At 35.3% G+C, this 22,723-nt stretch overlaps 3 protein-coding genes and 2 pseudogenes across 3 annotated transcripts; 1 reads left to right on the top strand and 4 right to left on the bottom strand.

Moving 5' to 3' along the window:
* Window positions 1-1,906: 1,906 nt before the first annotated feature.
* Window positions 1,907-3,195, bottom strand: LOC120192199. The gene is made up of 2 exons (XM_039195022.1): window positions 3,041-3,195; window positions 1,907-2,896 (listed from the first exon to the last, which is right to left on the bottom strand). The coding sequence occupies exons 1-2, from the start codon at window positions 3,144-3,146 to the stop codon at window positions 2,082-2,084; spliced, it is 921 nt and encodes a 306-aa protein (XP_039050953.1). The 5' UTR covers window positions 3,147-3,195; the 3' UTR covers window positions 1,907-2,081.
* A 4,993-nt stretch (window positions 3,196-8,188) lies between these two features.
* LOC120192197 lies at window positions 8,189-9,604 on the top strand (annotated as a pseudogene).
* Window positions 9,605-10,225: 621 nt separating this feature from the next.
* LOC120192196 (protein WVD2-like 6) lies at window positions 10,226-13,637 on the bottom strand. Its single transcript, XM_039195020.1, is given in 11 exon segments — window positions 10,226-10,953; window positions 11,382-11,492; window positions 11,576-11,647; window positions 11,742-11,841; window positions 11,989-12,057; window positions 12,230-12,270; window positions 12,380-12,469; window positions 12,471-12,623; window positions 12,769-12,801; window positions 12,803-13,015; window positions 13,559-13,637. Coding segments are annotated over 10 exon segments (1,362 nt in total). The 5' UTR covers window positions 13,010-13,015; window positions 13,559-13,637; the 3' UTR covers window positions 10,226-10,467.
* Window positions 13,638-14,929: 1,292 nt separating this feature from the next.
* Window positions 14,930-17,347, bottom strand: LOC120192258 (annotated as a pseudogene).
* A 1,543-nt stretch (window positions 17,348-18,890) lies between these two features.
* LOC120192219 (auxin-responsive protein IAA29-like) lies at window positions 18,891-19,835 on the bottom strand. The gene is made up of 4 exons (XM_039195036.1): window positions 19,600-19,835; window positions 19,278-19,525; window positions 19,081-19,177; window positions 18,891-18,994 (listed from the first exon to the last, which is right to left on the bottom strand). Exons 1-4 carry the CDS (start codon window positions 19,833-19,835, stop codon window positions 18,943-18,945), a joined length of 633 nt encoding a protein of 210 aa, XP_039050967.1. The 3' UTR covers window positions 18,891-18,942.
* Window positions 19,836-22,723: the final 2,888 nt, after the last annotated feature.

The raw sequence follows: 22,723 nt of genomic DNA, 5'->3' as shown, positions 1-22,723 counted from the left end.
CTACAAATATTTTTAATATTACTATTCATTCGATGCACTAAGAATTAAATTTAAAATATTAATTATTATTATATCATGATTAAAAATAATACATCGATTACTGTTTACTAGAGTATTGTTATTATTGGTAGTAGTTTTTGCTCAATTTATTATTATATTATTCATATCTTCAGTGGTTGGATGGGGAAGGGTATGGGCCAGGAAAAAGGCCAATTGGACAATAATTTAATGTAAAATCGGGAACAGAATTGTGGGAAGGCCACTCGTTGTCCCAATAGTCAATGCCATTCAAATTAGTCCTACTAGTCAAGTACCGGACGGATCAAATTTAGATTAATTCGGATTCTAATTATTTTAAATTTATGTGCCATTTACGTTATTTTTTCTTACTTTCTACAAAACTTTCTTAATGAAAATTTTACAGTATCGTACATACATTACAATTATTATTTTTCGACATATTTACTGACCGTTTAAGATATCAATAGATCTGATTAAGTATCTCTTCTCGTTCTATTAATTTAAATCTTATCTAAACACTTTAAATCTCATATAATTCATCCTCAAACTAAAATCCACAAAACCCTAAATCATTATAATGTATAATATTCATCTTCTTATCAACATGAAATCAAGATATATAAAAGAATTGTTGTTGTTTTTTGAGGTTTCAGATTCGAGCACCATGAATATCAGGGTGCAACCATACAATGTGAAATGGTTAAGAGTGTTAAATGGTTGAAAGTATTATTTGAATAAATATTGTCTTGTACTTACCTTGAATTAATCAAAATAAATAAATAAATAAATTCATAAGAAAATATTTCAAAATTTTTGAAACTAGTTTTTTTCACAAAAGATAAATAATTTGAGGTAGTTTCATTATTTCAAAAAAAAATTGTTTAATCATAATGGCGTATTTAACTGAGTAAACCGAAAATTTAGTGAATAAATTGTTTTTTTAATATTGATCAATCAACATTAAGTAGTGAAATTTATAATTTACCAATTCAAATATTAAAAGATGCACTGTCGCTTCCACCTATACCTTTACTGAAAAGCAAAGGGTGGGAAAAACTTTCTATAAAAGCCCAAACCCCCTTCCCTTATTTATTTCCTTAGGTGGGGAACCCCCTAGTCCATGTCATAACTTCAAAAGATGCTTTGAGGTACCAAAATTCACATAGATGCAGCAAATATCAGCGGGTCAATTTTAGTGTGATGCCAAGAACCTCCATATATACCTTTGAAAAGTCTCTCCCTAAACACAATATTTACGTAATCACAATGGCTAAGTATTCTCCCACCACAATCAAGGTTACAACTTTGGAATCTTTTAACCAAGGTTCCAGATTCGAGTCTCGTGGGTGGAAAAATAACTCGACTCGACTTTTGATATAATCATAATCAAAACCAGAAATTCAAAAAAAAAAATTACAAACAAAGAAAAGTCCCCCGCTCCCACTCCCACATAAGACACCCTCAAGCATATTGACTCTTAAGATTTTTCTAAAGCGACCTTTGTCTCCTACTCATACAAACAAATACAGTTTTTCTTTAGATTTTTTCATTTAATAATCAATAGCTTTAGCCCTACTTCTTAATCCAAATCCAACCAACCAGACAAGTTGTCCACCGAAAGGACAATACAAAACCACTTTCCCCACATGGATAATGTATTAACGTAGTGTTAAAAATCTAAGTGTCACAACTACAACTAAGGAGAACTTCGAACAAATAGCCTATGACTAAGATGTCTAAATAACAGCTCTAAAGCATATCCATATATTCCTATGCTTTTCCACTTCGCGGTTTTTGAGTGTCGGCCAACATGGGATGATTCACTTGGTCGAATAGTCATTACCGGTCTTACAGGTACCAAGGTCTGAGTTTCACCAACAGCCAGCATGTAAGTCAAAAGGATTAGCTCATCTAATTGAAACTTCACTCAAAATATTTACACCTTACATTCTTGCAAACATTTCAACACACTGATCATCGACACAGAACTATTAACTACGAAAAAGATTGCGAGAAGAGGAGAGTTTTTTTTAGCAGCACAAATACTCACAAAGGCCATGTTAAGGGTCTTTAAGTCTAGGGCTGTATGGAAGCTTCGATGGCAAATGAAATTGTTGATCCGCTGTCAGACCATATATCAGCTTTCGCTTTCTACTTGTTGCATCTTCGTTCGAGCGTTCACCTTCAATGCTCCATTCGTTTGAAGATGAGTTCAAGGGATCATCTCCTTTGCTCCTAAGAAAGGAAGAGAAACTTTTGTCGCTGAACTTGTTTGACTCCGGAAAGGTGGAATCGTTTTTTCTTATTTCTAGAGGTTGACCATTTCGAACACTCAAGCAAGGTGTTGAAAAAGGGCCCAACCGCAAAGATAGATCACAGGCAAGTTCATGTGGATTCTTGGAAGCATTTGCTACATTTGTTTGGTTCATCTTATTCGAAGAGTCCACATCAGAAAACAGTAGGTTATGAATGTAACCCGTCTTAGTAGGCGCTACTGAATTAGAAATTAGCTTCGGGGAGACTCCGAGATTATGCTGCGGCTCCTCAAATCGACAGTGGTTTCCGTAGAATAGAGGAAAAACTGAATACAAATTAGGAGGATACTTCTCTATAGGTAAGCATGGATTGTTACTAGGAAGGGAACCATTCTCATATGCAAAAAGAAACTTGTTATGGGTGCCATTAAAACGAGTCACATTCATTGTTGTCGGTTTCATGTAGCCGGAATAACCAGCCATGCAATGCGAGATCGCTGTGACATTTCCTCGAGCAACGGTGTCGGCTTCTCGAGGTCCCGGATTAAGGTAACACCTCAAGTTACAATTTCGTTCGCTCCTCAAGGTTCTTCTGGGTGTGCAGCCCAAATGCAGAGCAGCTAACCAACAACAAAGTATAATCAAGCAACACATTCATCTTAATTAAACCAGAATCAAGCCACAAAAGAACCCCAATTTGCAAACATACACATTTGGCTTCAAATTAAAATAGAGGAACCCATCATGCAAAGCAAAACCAGTACCTTCAATACAAGGTTGAAGAAGGTCTCCAGTTTCAGTACTCTCATCACGCCTAATGATTGTGTTAATGGCATCATTCGTCCGATCCCGCAGAGTCTTAAGGTCCATGTACTCGGCCTATGCAAATATACAAACGCCATAAAAACACAGTGCTCATTGCTCAAGGCTCGTTCTTTTTCATTTTAAAACTAAACACAAGCAAAAAGAAAGAGAACATTTTTACCTCAGAATTAGCTTTGGAATACATTATTTCTTCAGCTTTTAAAACAACAACAGGGCGCTTCTCTTGCCATTCCTTCTTCTTCTTAGTTGCAGAGCTATGAATCTCATTTACAACTCTAGATAAAACAAACCCAAGTACATTAAAAAAAACAACTTTAAACACAAGAAAGAAATGGAGAACTAACCTGAAAATTTCTTGAATGAGGGAACCACGCATGGGTTGGTGCCTATCACTATGCCAAGCTCTTCTCTCACAAACATATGGTCTTGGACCTGGTCTAGGCATCTTCGATGGCGATTCTTGGAAGAAGAAGAAGAAAGCCAAAAGGTTTTTTTTTTCTTGAGTGCTCCTTCAAAGTGAAACAATGGCAAGAGCTGTGTAGAGAAAGTTGTGTGCAGCTTAATGCTTTCTGGGGTTCTCTTTATTCATGAAAACTATGGGACTGATGGACTGACCAAAACAAATGCAGAACCGTACCAACCCCAAAGATATGAGCAGTGGAAAAGGAAAATAAAAATGGGGGACTTTCTTTGTTTTTTATGGATAAAGTACATTAAAGTCACTGAATTATTTCAAATTTTAATCACTAAATTTATTAAATTATTATAAATTAATTATTTAATTTTATTTGAAATTATTGTTAAATTTTATCAAATTATTATAACATAGTCATTAAATTTATTAAACTTTTATATTTTTTAATAATATTATATGATTATTTTGTAATAATTCAATCAATTTAATGATTATTTTAAAATTTTAAAATTTTAGTGGTTAAAAATATCATTTGAGTATAGATCAATGACCTATAATGTACTATACCCTTTTTATTTTAATTCTTCTGTTCATTTTGTCACAAACTCAATAATTTCAAGGCAGGCTTAATTGATGAGTTTGGTCTGTAGCTCCCGACTCAATCCACATGCCTGCTTCCCTAGCCTACACCTTACACAGACACATAAATGTATGATATAATGAAGGATTATCTGCATTCCAAGTCCTCAAACTATGTTCTATACTTTAAATTGATTCTAAACTTTAAAATATTTCAATTGAGTCCGAAAGTACTAGTATTGTCTCATTCTATCCTTTTCACCACTCTTTTTCACATGGATATGTTGGTCTCACTTGGTCATATGCATTAAAAACAACCTCTTGAATTTTAAAAAAAATCAATTTTCGATAATTTTATCATTTAATATAATATTTATGTTATTTCTTAAATAATTAATTACGATATTCATTTTTTAATTCGTTTAGAAAATATTATTTCCCTAAATTTATGGGGTGTAGTAGAAATGTTTTTCACTGTCGGTGGCACCCCAATCTCTTGTATTATACCTATACGTCTCATCCAAGACTTGCCAATCTTTTTCATATTTCAACAGCCCCTCCACACCTACAATGCTGAACCCAAAGTGAACCAAAAGGTGACGTAAGTATATTATCTTATATTAAAAGATAGTTAAATATTTTTCATTGAAATATTTTATATTATTATATTTTAAAATATAATTTTAAATTTAAATTTTCATTAACTTAACATAATTGATGTTAATTGATTTAAATATTTTAATAATATAAATTAATAACTTCTGTTATAGATATATAATTATATAACAAAAAATTAATGAAAAAAATCACAGGTATAAATTCATTATCGTCGTAGACAGAATCGGAATCTTGAAATCGCGGGATTTTTTAGGGCGTTTGTATTTTGGTCATCTAACTTTAAACCTTATAATATAATCATCGAATTTTAGTTCGTTTTCAGTAAGGTCTCTATTGTTACCTCCCGTTAGTCTTAGGGTGTGTTTGTTTGCCGTAATTAGAATTACAAATTGATTTTCCCGAATTCTTGTGTTTATTTCACGTAATTCATTTTTCGGAAAATATTTTCCCGTGTTTGTTTCACGTAATTCGTTTTTCGGAAAATGTTTTCTCGTGTTTGTTTTACGTAATTGATTTTTCGGAATGTAATTCATTTTCCTAGTAACATATATTCCTTTGTGTTTTCTGTAAAATGACTTACGGATTCATTTTCCGTAAGTCATTTTCCGAACTTTTCACTTCAAAGAATAAATACTCAAAATAATTTTATTTTATGAATTTAATATTAATAAAATATTTTAATATCATTTTCATCAAAATAATATTTATTTATTAATATTTATAATAATATAATATTATATTTTTAATATTATATAAAATAATCAATTATATTATAATAATATAAGATATTATATTTTTATTTTAATATATAATAAATTTTTTTATATATTAATAATGAATAATATTATTTATATATTTAAATAATATTTTAATAAATATATTTAAAATATACTAATTAATATTTTTAAAATATAATATAACACTATTACTTTAATAAATAATTAATATATTTATAATATTTTATTTCACTAAAATATAAAAATTAATATTTTTATTAATAAAATTATAAAAATAATATTTAATAATAAATAAATTATTTTAATATTTTAAAATAATTATATTAAGTTTTATGATAAATAATATTATTTATTATATTTAATATTTGTAATAAATAATTTTTAAAAAACTTTTCAACTAGTGGAAAAAAGGTTTAAATAACATCTTCTAAACATCATAAAACGTTTTCCAGATGTTTTTCAGTAAAATGTAATTCATTTTACGAAAAACATTTTCCGGAAAACGTTTTCCAGAAATGTAATTCATTTTCCAGAATTCAAATTCCAGTAATTCATTTTCCAATTCTAATAATTCATTTTCCGGAAAACCAATTACAACCAAACAAACAGACCCTTAGTTGACGTGGCATTTAACTCCCGTTAACCCCCTTCTTCTTATTCTTCTCCTCTCAAACACATAAAAATAACTCTCGTTCACCCCACCTCAAGTCAGCGGTGGCTCACATCGTCATCACCATCGTCATTGGCTTCACCTCCCGACCACACCCCGACCCTCGATTCATGCTCACCATCCACCATTCATCCCAAGTCATAAGAAGACCATTTAAACACACATCCTCAATCTCCGTCGTCAGTCATCAGTGGCCGTCACCACTAGTACCAGCAGGAGTGTTGCCCCATTTCGACCAAAACCTCACTAGCCATTCGTCGAGACTCACCTTCATTCGCCGTGAAGAGGGCTCTGAATATCGTCAGAAAACTCCAATGCCCCTTTTCTGTTTTCATCGATTTTTGTTTGATTGGGTCGCATGTTCGCCACACCGCCACCACCATTGGAGTCCTCACACCATTCCAACCATAACCTAGTCGGTCGTGCCTCCTTGCCATTGTCCCTCCTCTGTCCGTCGTTGGTTAAGAAGAAGGAGAAGAAGAAGAAGAATGTGGTTAACGGGAGATAAGTGCCATGTCAGCTAAAACTAATGGAAGGTAACGACAAAGACCTTACTGAAAACGAACTAAAAGTTCAATGATTGTATTGCAAGTTTCAAAAGTTGGGTGACAAAAATGCAAACGCCCTAAAAAATCAGGGATTATTTATATACTTTATCCTTTAAAAAATTAAAACGTCTAAATAAAGTTACATAAATTAATACTTGATAAATTATTGTATAATATGATTAAAATGAGTGTGCAAATGAATAGGATGTTCGATAAATTGTTCATGAATCATTCGATTCTTAAGTCAAATAAATGAGTATGAATAATAATTTTATGTTCGTTAGTAAACGATGAACACAAACATATGTGTGTCTAGTTCTTTTATGTTTACGAACAAATTCATTTATTGACTCGTTTATAAGTTTATTTATTGACTCATTAATTTATTAATGATATTTCAATTTTTATTTCTAATTTAAACACATTAATCTAAATGTATTTATTTACATCAATATAAATATGTGGTTTTTTCCTATATATCATAATAGTAATGATTGAAATACTTACATTGATGTTAATATGTGTTTATTTCTAGGTATCAAATTTACAATAGTATAAGTACGTATATCTACTACCATCTTGATACAAAAAAATAAATACATAATTCTACTTGTATAAGTATGTACATCTCCTACCATTTAGTGCCTAGAAATAAATACATACTTGCGCTAATATAAATATATACATCTCTCACTATCCCTTTTTGAATATATTTTGATCGTCAATCTATTTAATTTTTAAAAGTTTTATTAATAATGATAATAGATTTTGGGAAAGAAAATGTGGATGGGATTAAAATGGAATTTTATTATTTTCATTAAATATTTTATTATTTTTTTAAATAATAAAATAAGTTTTTTTAAAAAAGTATTAATTTTTTAATAGTGATATCATTTTTATTTTTTTTATATTAAATATATAATTTATATAGAAAATAGTTTCTAAAAGATCTTAGGTTGTTAATTATACTAGCTCCGTTTATGACTATCATTTCGTAATAATACAAGAGATCATTGTATTATATTTGTGTCGAGTTATATTGAATATAAATTTTATCTTAAAAAATATATAAATCGAAGTATTTTATTGAACTTAAATTAAATCAGACTATAAATGAAAATATATTATATTCGACTCAGTATCATTCCTACTTAACACTTGTATGATTATATTTTCTTCAATAATTTATCTGATTATCACCTAACATATAAGAAAGGCATAAAACTTATAAATGTCGCCCTATTCACTTGCATGTGAACCACGTGTAAATACCTTAAATTTCCAATGAAATGCGTTATCTAAGATTAGAGAAATTTAAATTATATTTCCCCCCTTATTTTTATCTTTTCAAAATTCGATTTTTGACTGTAAAATATTCATAAAGGGCAAGTAATCCCATGCCTTTAAATTAGTTTAATTAACATAATTAGTATTAAAAATCATTTCTTTGATTCATTTGGCGCAACAGATTTAGGATTTTCCATTAAAAATGATTTCACTAAAACAAAAAATCCCACTTTCTTCTCACTCTAAAATCTCACACTCTGCTCTTTCTCTCTCTCACCACTCTTTTTTAACTCAACAGAGAAGAAAAAACTAGAAATCATGCTGTCCCCAACACCATTGTCACTGTTATGTGCTTTGATCCTCTGCCTGCCTTTAGCCGTTATTGTCACAATCACTTCTCCGAACACCATCACGACAACCGCCGTCCATGACGGTCCCGAAACCAATCCTGTTCCAGATTTTGTCCCCGCAGCCAAAACCCACCAAAGATTATCCTTTAAACCGCCGCCGTTACCGCCAGAAGATGACAAGTCACTCTTTCGATCGCTTCTCGAGTCAACTCAAGAACGCATCCTGGCTCACCTAAAAAGATTGCGTTTTTATTCCTCACCGTTTCGCCTCTCCCTTTCGCTCCCCTTTGGGAGCTTTATTTTAGCCAAACTCCTAAAAGTCTCTTCAATGTTTATGTCCATGCTGACCCGACTCACCCTTACGAAACGCCGTTTTCGGGAGTGTTCTCTAACCGAGTCATCCATTCGAAACCCGCCCTCCGTTTCACCCCTACTCTCATCTCCGCGGCGCGGCGGTTACTGGCTCACGCGCTACTTCACGATCGTTCGAATTACATGTTTGTCCTTCTATCCGCTTCGTGTATCCCTATTCACTCTTTTAACTTCACTTACCAGACCCTAATCGGGTCCAAGAAGAGCTTCATCGAGATCCTGGACAGCGAGATCGGGAGCTTCGATAGGTGGGCGGCGCGTGGGGAGGATGCGATGTTGCCGGAGGTAAAGCTGGATGATTTCAGGATCGGGTCCCAGTTTTGGTCCCTGACGCGTAAGCACGCGAGGCTCATCGTTGGCGACGAGATAATTTGGGCGAAGTTCAATCAACCGTGTGTGGTGTGGGACAATTGTTACCCGGAGGAAAATTACTTCCCAACCCTAGTCCACATGCGCGATCCAAGTGGCGTGGTGCCAGCGACTTTGACGCACGTGGACTGGAACGGCAGCTCCGATGGTCACCCGCGCATGTACGTGGCGTTGGAGGTGGGGCCCGATTTGATCATGAAACTAAGAATGGATAAGCCTAGATATGGTTATGATGGTATCAAGGGCTCTGATTCATCCACGACACGGCGGCGTGATCCGTTTTTGTTTGCCCGGAAGTTTGCTTCGGATTCGATCCAGCAGTTAATGAGTATAGCGAGTGAGGTCATTTTCTTTGATTAAAGAATGTTTTCTCTCTCTGTGAATGGCTTCTTGTAAATTTCCCTTTGTTTTTCCTACAGCTCTTTTAATTTTTCTAGAAAAAAACAAAGCTGGGGAAAAGGAAACCCAGTGAGTTTGTTGGTGTTCTCTTAATATTCTGTTTGACAATGACTGAAACATGAACAAAGCTTGTCAAAGAGACTTGTGATGAAGATTTGTAGCTTTAGCTATACAGACAAGTTATAAATTTAATCGAATGACACATTATGTTTTTATTTTATAGATTGTAGACATTTCCAGAAAGGATTGAATCATAATAAAATAATTTCATTTTGCGAGAATAATTATCTTTTTCTTGTGCAAAAAGGGTGAAAATCATGAATTAATAAACAAAACAAAATATGAAAATCAATGTTTGATATTGCTTCAAAAACGATATATGACAATCGGAGATAACAAGCTAGTAGTAGTAAGGTAAATTTATACGATATATGTTTGTGTTTATTTGGTGATAGATGGAGCAGTGAGCGTCCAAGAAGCTTTGGGTTTCAACAAGGCAAAGAGCATATACTAGCGATGTGGGACGCTCTTCGATGTTTAATACCTCGAGTGTTACCTCAAGTCACTTTACGGCACGTTGATTGATGATCATGTTGCAGATCTAATCTCTGCAAAATAATCTACAAGAGCTATATTTCAAATAGAATGAATGAGAGCATTTACAAACTGTAGCAAGCTTAAGAGACTTAATTCACAATACCAATTTGTTCGGAAGCTATGGATAAAACCCTAATACATCACGGTTTATAAGACGCAACGGAAAAACAAATCCAGAACTTAACAAAATCTATTAAATAAGCCAATCCTTAAACCACATAAATTATGTCAATTTGGTAAAAGATCCACATAAGAGTGCTGCAAACAGGAATGGAGAAGACATCATCATAAGCCATAATGTAGAGTTTTCCATACCTTGATCGTCGAATAATTCAGTCTTAGACGTCCTTATTTAGGCAAAATGCAGTCGAGCTTTGTATATGAACATCCACTTAAAAAGTAAAAAGCCATCGCCATGAAAGACTTTAATACTCCAGTGCAATTGGCTCCTGTGCAATGTCCGGCGGTTCTTGCTCTCCAAACACTGGTTCTTGGTTAAGGTCGAGCTTACTTTCGCCTGAATCAGTTGTAGGAACTGCCTCATGCGGTTGGATTGGAGATAACTCTTCATTTGTCACATCAGATAATGTCAGATTCTCCTCACTTGATGCTTTAGATGAGGCTATCTTCCCTGCAGTAGTTGCCTTCAATGCAGTTGCCTTTGATGCTTTTTGCCCATTTTTTGCACTGGATAAACTAGTATTCTGAGAAGGCAGTTTGGGAAGGGATTTACGCAGTGGCTTCTTTGCAGGGACATGAGAAATTACTTTCGCAGAGATGCTCTGAGATGCTTTCTCATCTAGACTTAGCCTACCTGATTGGTGACTTCTATTGTCGGTATCATCAGAGTCCAACGGAATTGAGTTTTTTTTCCGACCAAGCTTTGGAGAATTAGGTCTTGTTGTTGGTATCTGCATCCAGGCAATTGGAATGTATCAATTTTATGCTCTCAGGTTCACATAGAGGGGGCCTTCACCAAGTATCCAACACCGATTCAATTGTTTATCGGTTTGAGTTGTAACAAGTTAAATATATCAGCTACAGCTAACAACATTTAACTGAAGTATGACTTCCAACTCAATCATTTTGCAGAAAATAAATGGCTCCTGGAGGAAAGTGAGTAGAGACACTTGAAATGCCTGAATAACAAAGGCATAATAAGTAGACAAGTGACAATCCTAATGATAAAAGCTTAAAAGCTAACCTCGACACCTATATGTATTGTTTGGCATTTCACTCCTGCCATCCTCCCACACCCAAAAGAGAGACTAAATAAATAATATCAATACGCATGTCGTTTGCATTTCTAGCTTTTCATGCATCAAAACATTCGACAAACCTTCTTTAATTCCACCTTAGGGGGTGAAGGTTCCTGATAAAAGCTTGGCATTGGACTTGCTTTAAAGTTCAAAGTCTTCCTAAACATCTTAGTCTCAGCTTCTTGAGTTTCCTATCAGAAATTTAAAAAGTTGTTATGATTTTATAAGAAAGAAACTATTTCGGCCTTAAGTTATCATATTCACAAAATAATACCTTGGACTTTGCTTGCAAGTTGCTCTTTTCTACTTCCCTTGCATGAATTTTTTCCTCAAGTTGAGTGTAGAACTACGCAACAGAATGGAGAAGATTTAGAAGTTACGTAAGAGTGCTGCCAGAATAGACGATGTAAAATCTCGAGAATATTAAATAAAGAATCAACCTCTTTCCTTTTCTCAGCTCGTTCATCACACTTGAAACTGAAACCATAATCTGGAAGAGTACCAACCCTACGAGTTTTGGCATCAGCTGCAGTGGGGCTTCTGTGGAGTAATTAAGGATAAACAGAAATATATCATTTAAAAACAGAAACTTCGAGACAAGAGCAAGAAGGAAGCGATCATATTGCAAACCATTTCAACTCATAGTCCCATACAGGAAGTAATAATGAAACAAACTGTTAAGGATACGAGGACTCTGTGTCTCCTTCAGCTTTATGATTAGGCTCTTTCTTCAGAGGCTTCAGCTTGGGTTTCTCCCTATAATACACGAAAGAACAGTTGAGAAATGGAAGGCGAAATTATCCTTCATCACCTTGAACATAAAGTCTAATTTCAGGGGATCTAGGTTGGCTAATAAAATTAATAACATGGGCAGAAGGCTGCATGATAAAAGAGAAGAACTTCAAACATAAGCATAAGTAGTACGTACATAGTGCCTTCAGAGAAGGGTGCCCCAGGTTTCTCATAATGCTGTCAGAAACAGAGAGAGGGAAAGCAATGATCAGAAGAGCAGTAACAGTTACAAAATAAAAAAGAAAAATGCACTGAAAAAGAAATTAGTCGTACTATCAGCTCCAACCTTGGATGCATTCCCTTGTTTTTCATTAACTGATCTACTTTGAAGAGGTTGTTTCGGACGTGAATTTGTAGCAAGAGAACCACCATTCGAAAGCTGTCGAAGTCGCCTTTTCACTTTTGCCATCTTTACTTTTCTTCATTAAAGCTGAAGAAACATTTTTGGGACCAGAGGGTTTCTCATTCTTGGTCTTGCCTGGAACCTTCTGAGGCTTGGTTTGCCTCACATTATCTTTAACTTCCCCTTCCTATGAAGACAGACACGTTCATAAAACATGAAATTCAGACTAATGGTAATTAATAAAAGGATTTGCATTTGATAACTGAGTGTACACTGTTACTGCCTCAAAAACCCTTAATAAAAGCACCCAAACAGAATGCAAGACCTACTACCTTAGAATCAATCAATCCACTGTTATCCAAAAAAGTCATTCACTTCTTCTCTACCTTCCCCAGTTTTTCCATTATCATCAATTTCATTCTGCAAATAAGTCTCGGAGGTTTTCTCAACATTCCCATCCACATTATCTGAAAGACTACTACCGTCCCCAGACACTCGAAGTTGCCTATCGACACCATTTTGAAGAGCAATCTCATCAAGCCCATTGTCAGGCAAGATATCTTCGGAATCCATGACACACTGAATAAAACAAACAAGTGCAAGGTCAACTACAAAACAATGAAAAGCAATTTAACACTGTCACTGATTTAAATTTTCTCAAATTATTTTCGTCTATCCACGTTCATCTCTTACAAGTTACATCCTCAAAAAGATATAAAACAACAGGTCAATTTGCAAAAATATCAATCGAATCTAGCATCTATGATATTCATTGTTGCCGTAAATTTGTGCAGGAAAAAATGAACAAACAACACTAAATTGGATCTTATACTAGCGTACCAACAATAAACAAAAAAATCTAACTGACAACGTCAGGAGTAGCTTAATTAAAAATACGCAATGAAATCAGCCAAAAAACCGAGTGAAAACAGATGATTTAAGTAGAGGAAATTTCCAATGAGAACAGAGATCTTTAGCCTCACTAAACAATTAACACATTTCCTTTCACATTGATCTACTGTTACTGAGACACAAACATGAAATCCTTAGTCTTTCTCAGCAACCAAACAAACAACAATTAATGGAGGGGAAAACAGCAGTTTCACTTATTTTATTCCTTACCTCGTGAAGCGTGCTACAATTCAAAACTTCATGAAGCCGAGAAGAAGATAAATTAGAGAGAATAGCGAAGGAAATCAAAAGGATCCGAGGAGGAATATATTTTGTGAAAGGTATTATATAGTAGCGCGGCTTTCAAATCTATTTCCAAGTCACTTTCTTTCAACAGAAAATTATTGGTGTCTGTCCCCCCATCAAATACGGCTACGAATTTACAGTTTTCTTACACCATTAAGTATCCGTTAAAGTGTTGAGGTTAAAATTATTCTGTTGATATTTAACGACTATAGTTGATTTCAAAACTTCTTTTTTAGGAAATTAATATCAACCCATTAAATGATCCGACTGATTAAAGAAATTATTATTATTTTTTTTTAAATTTTGAATTTGAATAAATGTATCTGGAAGATGTATACGTTGTCAATAACATCTATATGAATAGAATTTTAATACTTTATTAGGATTATTTGACATCAAACCCTATTTCCTATTATAAAAATAAAAATATGTTATATGTTTAGTATTATTAATTTTGGTTTGAAAAATTGTTAAAAATTGACATCAAATCATATTTATTACTGTTATTAAGAATTGTGTGAATTATAAACACTATGAAACCCTCTCTCCTTAGTTGTGCAACAAAAACAACTTTTGGAGTACTCTAAACATAACCATGAAAGGAAGCATAAAACATGCATTTAGTTTGGGTTGCCGCCTTCAGAAGTCATCCATTGGTTTTTAAAGTCCATTAATTCGGCGTATTCAATCATGGGTTCGATGTATGGGAATGTTGCGTGTATCCTCAACCTCAACTAGCATATATGGTCTCTACTTTGGGTTGAAGTAGCTTTCAGGTCCCATTTTATAAATATTGTATTAATTTAATCAGTTTACTATTAAATTCATCAATTTAATCTTTCTGTTATAGAGACTTATTTAAACTAACCATATACTATTAAATACTCATGATCATGAACTGGCGACTTCGTGGACGACTGATAATTCGAGATTAAAAAATCTGGATTATGTCCTTTAATGAAGGGTTTTGTAGACTTTAAGAAATTAACATGGCTTATCTTGTTCTGACTATTTGTTTTCGGTTTAAGTATTATATTTCTTAAATAGGTGCATCAAAAATGAGAAGATGAAGCATTGAACTAATAGCGATCGCTATGGCCAGCCATCTCATTAGTAAACCTAACTCAGAGTTCCACCAGAATAGCTTATGTAAATGATGTTGGAAGAAACACCAAAGCTGAACTATGTTATAGAACTTTGCTTGTTTAAGATGCGAAGAACACAGAGCATTTTTGTTGTCAGTTCGCCAACTGAATCGAAATTAAAGGGTGGATCTAACTGACGTGACATGTTAAGACTCGTCATTTTAATGAATTTTGATACCACACAAGAAGAAGGTCAAACAATGGACATAAGAATGTCAGCAAATATTTCGATATTACAAAAGCACAAAGAGACTTGCACATTTGGATCATGAATGTCCCAGCAATCAGTGAGAAAATTTGAAAAGATAATACGAAAGGTGGGCAATGAAAACTCAATTGTTTATATGTTTAAGAAATCAGTAAGGAGGGTATTACAGCAATCAGTGAGAAAATTTGAAAAGATAATACGAAAGGTGGGCAATGAAAACTCAATTGTTTATATGTTTAAGAAATCAGTAAGGAGTGTAGTAATACCCGGCCGGTGGCCCCATCCCGTTTACAGGTGGCATTCCGAAAGGCATCACCGGCATCGGCCCAGGTCCGTAATTCGATCCGGGGTTGCTAATTTTAGCCAAACTAGTTTGACCTTGCATCCCATCCCTTGCGTATTGCTGCCAAACCTGTTGTTCCTGGACAACAAAATGTTGTTTCTTCTCCATGTCGGAAATTTGCACATACGAAGGTGGTGGAATGCTCAAAGATGCTGCAAAAGGGTCTTGATTGACATTCTGAACCGTTCCATCTGGTGCCGGAAGAGCTAAAACTTGTGTTGTCTTCCCTGGCCCCGGTAATGCCACGCTACTGGCACTCCCCCCACTCAACTGAGCAGTACTAACATGCTGCATTACCGTTCCTTGATCGTACATGCCATTCAATAACAATGGATCGAACCCACCGCCCAAAGCTGCCTTTTGCCTCGGCAAATTACTAGCTGACTCGACCAAAGCCAATTCCCAATCTGCCTTCCCCGGCTCGGATGCCGGAGTTTGCCAAGCCGATGTCACTTCGGGCTGGCCATTTGATGGGAAAGCTTCCCATGATCCATTGCCACTATTAGCTGAAGGAACATTAAATAAAGCCAAGGCCAATTTGTTCCCCTGATGATCGGCGGTGACAGCATCATCCCTCAAGTTCACTAAATCCTCTTGTGGTTTAACAGGGCTCTAGTGGTGGTGGTGGTGGTGGAGTGTGATTCTCCGGTGGAGGTAGTGCCTTTATTTCATTCATATCTGGTTCGGACTCTGCCTCTTTTGGTGGAGGAGGAAGCTCCTTCTCTGGACTTATCGGCCTCTCAGCTCCATCCCTCACATACACTCCCAATGTGTCTAACAACTTACTCGAAATCCTCTGCACCTCGGGATACTCTGATGATCTCACCACACCAATTTCCTTGCACCAATTGCAAAATGCAATCAACTCATCGATCTGCTTTGCAGCACTTGTATACGCATCGAACGCCTTGACGGAATCTGGGTATTTCATATTGAAAAACCTATCAAGCAACACAGCTAAAACCTCGCAGATATCAGCATACAATTGAAAACTCTCTTTCATAACAGGATACAAAGCATACAAGATCATCCTACTAATCTTAGCCAATCCGGTAGGCCGACACGACAAGAACCGATCCAAGAACCTCTGCAAGTGTCCCATTTTACCAAAAATCATCTCGGGCTTCATTTCCCTCAATGGGGTCACTGTTTTCTTCTCCTCCCTCCCATCTCTCCCACCTACTGTCTCATTCATATCACCATAAGATCTTGTTCTCCTGGGCATCCCATAGGCTCCATATCCATTGTCACCTCTGAAATCTCCATAATCGTACTCGTTCAGTGTCGGTGACGATGACCAGAAAGTATCTCTTATGCCACCGTTTCGACCTTCGCCGTTTCCATGACTACTTCCCCCACTGCCCTTACCTCTTTTCCGATCGAAAAGCATCAATTCAAGTCTTTGATCCAAATACATAGCATAGGCTCGAACAAAAGCAGAGTGATCCCATGAACTCGAATGTGCCTCGTCTCTAAAATCCGACATATTCAACAACCTCGTACCTTTCCTCGTAGCATACAAGATCTCTTCCTGAAAAACCGGACCTCCATCGTTCATCAGCCTGTGAACAAGCACCAGTGCTTTGAGTGCCACGATCCAGTCACGTGTCTTCCCCAGCGGTTTCGACACCGTGTAAACGCACGCGCGGACTTACCCGCCGGAGTAGGAGGTCAAACTGAGGATTTGGCGTACGTATTTCTCATCCGCGGGGTCATCGTCGTGGCTCGTCGCTTTCACAATAGCTACCTCGAGTTCCGGCGCCATGTTGCTCTCTACTTTAGCTATTCCTATGCTCGTTTGGTCCTTAACGGCCCCGATCGCTTTCCGTAATGTGCTCGGCGCCATCTCCGCCCTTTGATTTCAACCGAATTTCACCTCCTTCACTTCAAATGTTCATGATCAAAAGTAGAGATCCAATAAATTTAATTAGATAACTCAAATTAAACCATTAATGCAATCCGAATATAAATGAAGAAAAGTTTTACTCACCTTCGAGATTTGTAGCCGAAGGCAGCGAAGCGGTCACAAAAGCGCCGGTTCCGTTAACTGTTGAAGAAATACCAACTAACTAACAGAGTATCGAGGAAGAAGAAGAGTTGAGGAGACGGCGGAGGAGAAAGGGAATGGTAAAATGGGGTGGAACGTGGCAAGCAGCAGGTGTTTTACTTTTAGCAAAGGTATCGGAGGGGCGTGTGCTTGCTTTGTTTGGTTTTGTCTGAAAATGAAACTCGTCTTTGTTCTGTTGAGTTTGAAGTAAAAAAAAAAACATGATTTCGCAGCTTTGCTTCCACATTTTTCTTACATAGATTTACTTCTTCTTTTTGGTGAAGTAAACAGGATTAAGTTATTTTTATTTTTCCTTTTTTAAGAAACATTTGTTAGCTTGTCGGAATCCGTATGGTGCTACTTACACAACATAACTGACAAATTAAGATGCTACGTCCACTATCTCCAAGACTCCAGCCCCATCTAAACTATAAATGATATAATTAAATAATTTAAAATTACTTTAATTATTTTATTCAAACACAAATATCCCGATTTAAAATTAATTAATATTTAGAACAATCTAAACCAAAAATTGATTTAAAAATTTAATTATTCCCATTAGTCAATCATTCCTTTATCATATTTATAAAGTAATGAAATAGTGTTGTGTCATATTTCTTTCATTATGTTATGATAAATTTAAACGGCTAAAATAATAACAAAGGTATAAGATACTTATGAATAATAAAATAAATATTTAACTTGGTAAAAAGTAATTTAATTATCTAACTCAGAAAATATATAGTTTAAGGATTCATTGTTGATAATTGAAATTATTTTCAAGCTTTGGAATGCTTCAGCTTAAATTCCATAAATTTAAAGAGTCAATAATCAAATTTAAAGCATGACCAAATTTCATAAAATTTATCTGGAAAGTGAAATTGTTCAACTAACACAAGCTGCTTAATTTAAGAAATTATTTTTCTAATATATCTATAAATCGGAAAAAATAAAGAAATTAATTCTCTTAAAAAATAGAAAATAAGAATAATCTAAATTTTATTAGAGAAATAAAGTTATTGCTACACTGAAGGTCAACGTCGCCACTTCTTGTCGACAACATTTCAGAAATCGTCATGTTAGTTTTCAAAATTTTGGGATTAAAATTAAAAAAAGATGAAAGTGCAGAGTATGATAACTTTTGAAAATTCATGTTTTAAATCTCTAACTTTCTTTTTCTTTTATTTTACTCTCAAAATTAAAAAAACATGAAAAAAAAATTCAACAAGACATGACGAATTCTACAATATTGTCGAAAGTAGACTCCGGCTTCCATTATAATAATGATCCAATTTCCCTAATTAATTATATATCATCTTAATTTTTTAAGTTTTATTTTTCAAATGGCTTATTTCTCTAATTTATCCCTATGAATCTGATAGGGTTTTTATCAAAGTAAATTCCAATCATATATGCTAATTAGGCAGAGTACATGAAATTAACAAGCTAATGGTAATTATATATATGCTTCACACATCTTGTTCTTGCCAGGCTCTTGCATAAATAAACAGTTTCACACTTGATTTTACAGCTTTTACAGTTACAACTAGTTACTGCATGGTTTCAACCCCAGTTAGGTAGTATCTTTAGCCGCTGCACAGTCCTAATAAAACTTCTGCAAAACCAACAGTAAAAACAATGAGGATTTAATATTTCAGCAGTCTTTAATCCATGTTTTAGTAGGTAGAAAAATATACGTACTGCCATGGAATATCTCCTGCAATCAACCAATCTCCTTCATTGTCCTGGTAAGTGAGAGTATAACTTGTATTGTAATCATCTTCACCACAGGTTGTATCTGTTCAAAACAGTCCACGGAAAGAGAAAAAGTAACCTTAAATATTGTTTGGATATTGGGTAATTTTAAGTGAGTTCGCTTATCATGTACGATTACTTACTTTGGGTGAACATGGTAATTAATGAATTGGTAAGTTGGTGATAAGAATGGTAATGCCTCGGGTCAATCTTTCTTGCTATTGGTACCCCTTCCATCTTCACCTTGACATAAATGGGTCTTCCATTTCCATTCCCAATTTCTGCAGCTCTTTTATTCTGATGGTGATGATGACGATGATGCAATGTTCTCTTCCTCCATGACTTGATGGGTGGCCATCCCACAACTTGATCTTCTTCTGCATCATTCATACTGCAGTATTCAAGATCAACTTGTTAATATCCAATGACCGATAAAACATCATGGATCAAATGAAGAGAACTTACTCATGAATGGCGAATGTTCTATAGTTTCTATCCTTGTGTTCATCGTCTTCCTCGTTTGGATGGACACTCCAAAAAAGTAAAGGCATTGTGTCACACTCATCATCGTTTCCAGATGTCTGCTCGAAACCACGTGTGTTTTTAACACGGTAACCTTCGTCTACTAAACAGCTCATTCGTTTAAGGTGGTTGTTCGGAGTGGGGACAGCAAGACACAGTTGAAGCTCCACATCAGACATTGAAACTGTTACTTAAACACGATGTAATATGATAAAAGGAAAATGGGAGATGGGAATGTAGCTTCTGGTTGAAGCTGAGGAAGTGTGTGTATATATGGGAGAGAAGTTAGGGACGACAGCAATGGGGGTTGGGTCGGGAAAAGCCTTGACAATGATCCCGACAGGTAAGAAAACGACGCACCAACTTGCCCAGCCTAACTCCAAGTTTCACCCTGTCTTTTGCTCCAACTCCACCTAAATATTATAATCTTAAACTTCAAGGGGACTAATTAATAAAAAATAAAATATTATAATCTCAATCCCATCATCTATTCCATAACTTAAAAAAATAAAATATTATAATCTTAAACTTCAAGGGGACTAATTAATCTCTTAGATTATGTCACATTAGACGAATTTATTATGCAATCATTGTCATTTTTTTGTGTTGTTACATAGAATTTCTCAATTTTGATGATAACTGAATTGAACATTTGAATAGCAATATCTAAACAAATACAACAGTTGGTGGACAGGAGTTTGAAATTCCAGACACACACCAAGCTGTGGACAAACATCCCTAAAACACAACACGATACATGAACTCTTCGGTTCAAACAGCATCCTTGATAATGGGGAATTTAAACATTCTCTCCATCTTCTTCCTTCGTACTTTTCTTCCACTCAAATAGCATTGATTCCTTTTGTCTTAGTTTCCTTCTACAATGGGAGGCAGAGGGAGGGGAAATGAACTTAGACCAAGTGGCCAACGAGAAGGTCTTTGTTGGATGTCGATCTATCAATTCTAATCCAGATCGAGCATTTTACCGGATAAATTCGAATTTAATTTAAATTAAATTTGATAATTAAAGTTAACAACATGAATTCGAAAGTAAAACCAATCAAATTCAAAGCCGGAATGAACATAAATTAGAATAATTTAAAACTGAAATGATTTGAATATTAATATATTCATATAATCGATTAAGTTAATAATTGAAATGATTGAAGTTACAATAACTCAATTCAAAAATTAAAAAGAAACAATCGACATGATCAAAAATCACACTAATTTAATCTTAATATATATATATATATATAAATGACATTGAAAAGATAGAGATCGTAGGCGTTTTTTCTGAAAAATCATCGGTGATCGGTATATTTACCGATCTAACACCGATCAGATTATATTTTCTGATCTAACACCCGTATCAGTAAAGCGCACTCTCTGCCCTGCGCTATATGCTGATTTGGCGCCACGTGGGGTATAGCCAACCCCCTATACCGCGCTATACGCTGACATGACTTACACGTGAGTATAGCGCGGCCCCTGATCCACACTATAGATGTTTATCTGACACGTGGGGTATAGCGCGGTACAGGGGGCGTGCTATACCTTTAATTACCCCCCCAATCCTCCCTATAAATACCCCCATCCTTTATTACTTTCATCACACCATATTCTCTCAAATTATCTCATGTTTAAAAGATGTTCCCAAGCCACCGCAGCCATTTATGATGCCGCAGCCATATATGATGTCGCCGCCTTTCCATTACCAGATGTCGCCGCCGCCGCCTTTACCTGGTTTTATGACCCCGCCGCCACCACCGTCACAGATGACCCCTCATGGAGGCTATTATAGGTCTATGTTTGTATATCCGACTTGGGGTTCATATGCTGAATATCTGGCGGGTTCAGCCTCATCACCCATGGCCGCAGGACAAACACCTCCTGTACAATTTTCACATTCAGTGATGTCTGAGTTTTATGAGTTTTTACAGTTTTCGCAGGCCGGTGGGATAGTCAGTCATACACCTCCAGGGTCCTTATTCTATGGAGGTGCTTCATCGTCATCGGCTCCTCATCAACCTAATGTACCTGCTCAGGACGACGACGATGACGATGATGGTGATGATAATGACAACGAGGAGTCAGAACCAGTGATACGAAGAAATCCTTATCGAGATCAACAACCACCGCCCTGCGGAACACATTCGCGTCGCAGACATCGATATATATTTTTATTATATTTGTATTTACTTTATTTTGTTAAATTTGTTGGACTTTTTTTAATGTATTTCAGTTAATTTTGTTTATTACTATTTAATATCAGTTATTGTAATTTGGTTATCATTTACCATTTAATTCTTATTGTAAGTTTGTTGTATTTAAAATTATATTCAAATACCAAATTGTTATTAGTTTGATAAAATTTAATGATTGTGTTCATTTTTTTAATCTTCATCAGCGATTATCGAATGACATTAACTTGAAGTAAATGCAAATCAAAGTACAAGAATTATTATTTGATAAACAAATACATCATTTCCTCATCAATTGTTACTTGATGGCAACAGAAGTGGACATATTTTTCTAATGTGTCCTGGGTTTCTACAATGCCCACATCTTCTGTCTTGTCTAAATATTTCTCGAATATCCATATCGCAATGAATTCGATTGGATTTTGGACGACCACGCTCCCTCAATAAACTCGAATTTGGTATAATCAGAAGCCAATCTTGAACCTCATCAGGGTCTTTGTCATTACCTATGGGGGGAAACTCAAATTCGTATACCTTAAAAACTTCAGATAGTAGGTATACGGGATCCACAAAATGGTTATAGTCTTGACGTGTATGCGAGCAAGTTGCTATCACATGAGAGCATGGATACTTCAGAGCTTGAAAAAACCCGCAGTCGCAGGTTCTGTCCCTTAGATTTACTCTTAACGACACAGCTTCAATCCCTTGAAGATGTCGCGGCAACTCTGCGACACGAAACATTTCATGCCTTCTAGAGAAGCTTGTTACAGATATTCCATTTGATGCATCAATTTTTTTATAGATCTGCAACTAATCTAGGGTGATAGACATGACCGCCTTGCATCTAGGTTTGAGCTTATCCC

Source organism: Hibiscus syriacus, unplaced genomic scaffold (assembly GCF_006381635.1).
Source record: "Hibiscus syriacus cultivar Baekdansim isolate YM2019G1 unplaced genomic scaffold, ASM638163v2 tig00116973_pilon, whole genome shotgun sequence".
Classification (NCBI taxonomy): domain Eukaryota; kingdom Viridiplantae; phylum Streptophyta; class Magnoliopsida; order Malvales; family Malvaceae; genus Hibiscus; species Hibiscus syriacus.
Note: the sequence above shows the minus strand (reverse complement) of the source record. Positions and strands in the feature narration are given on the sequence as shown.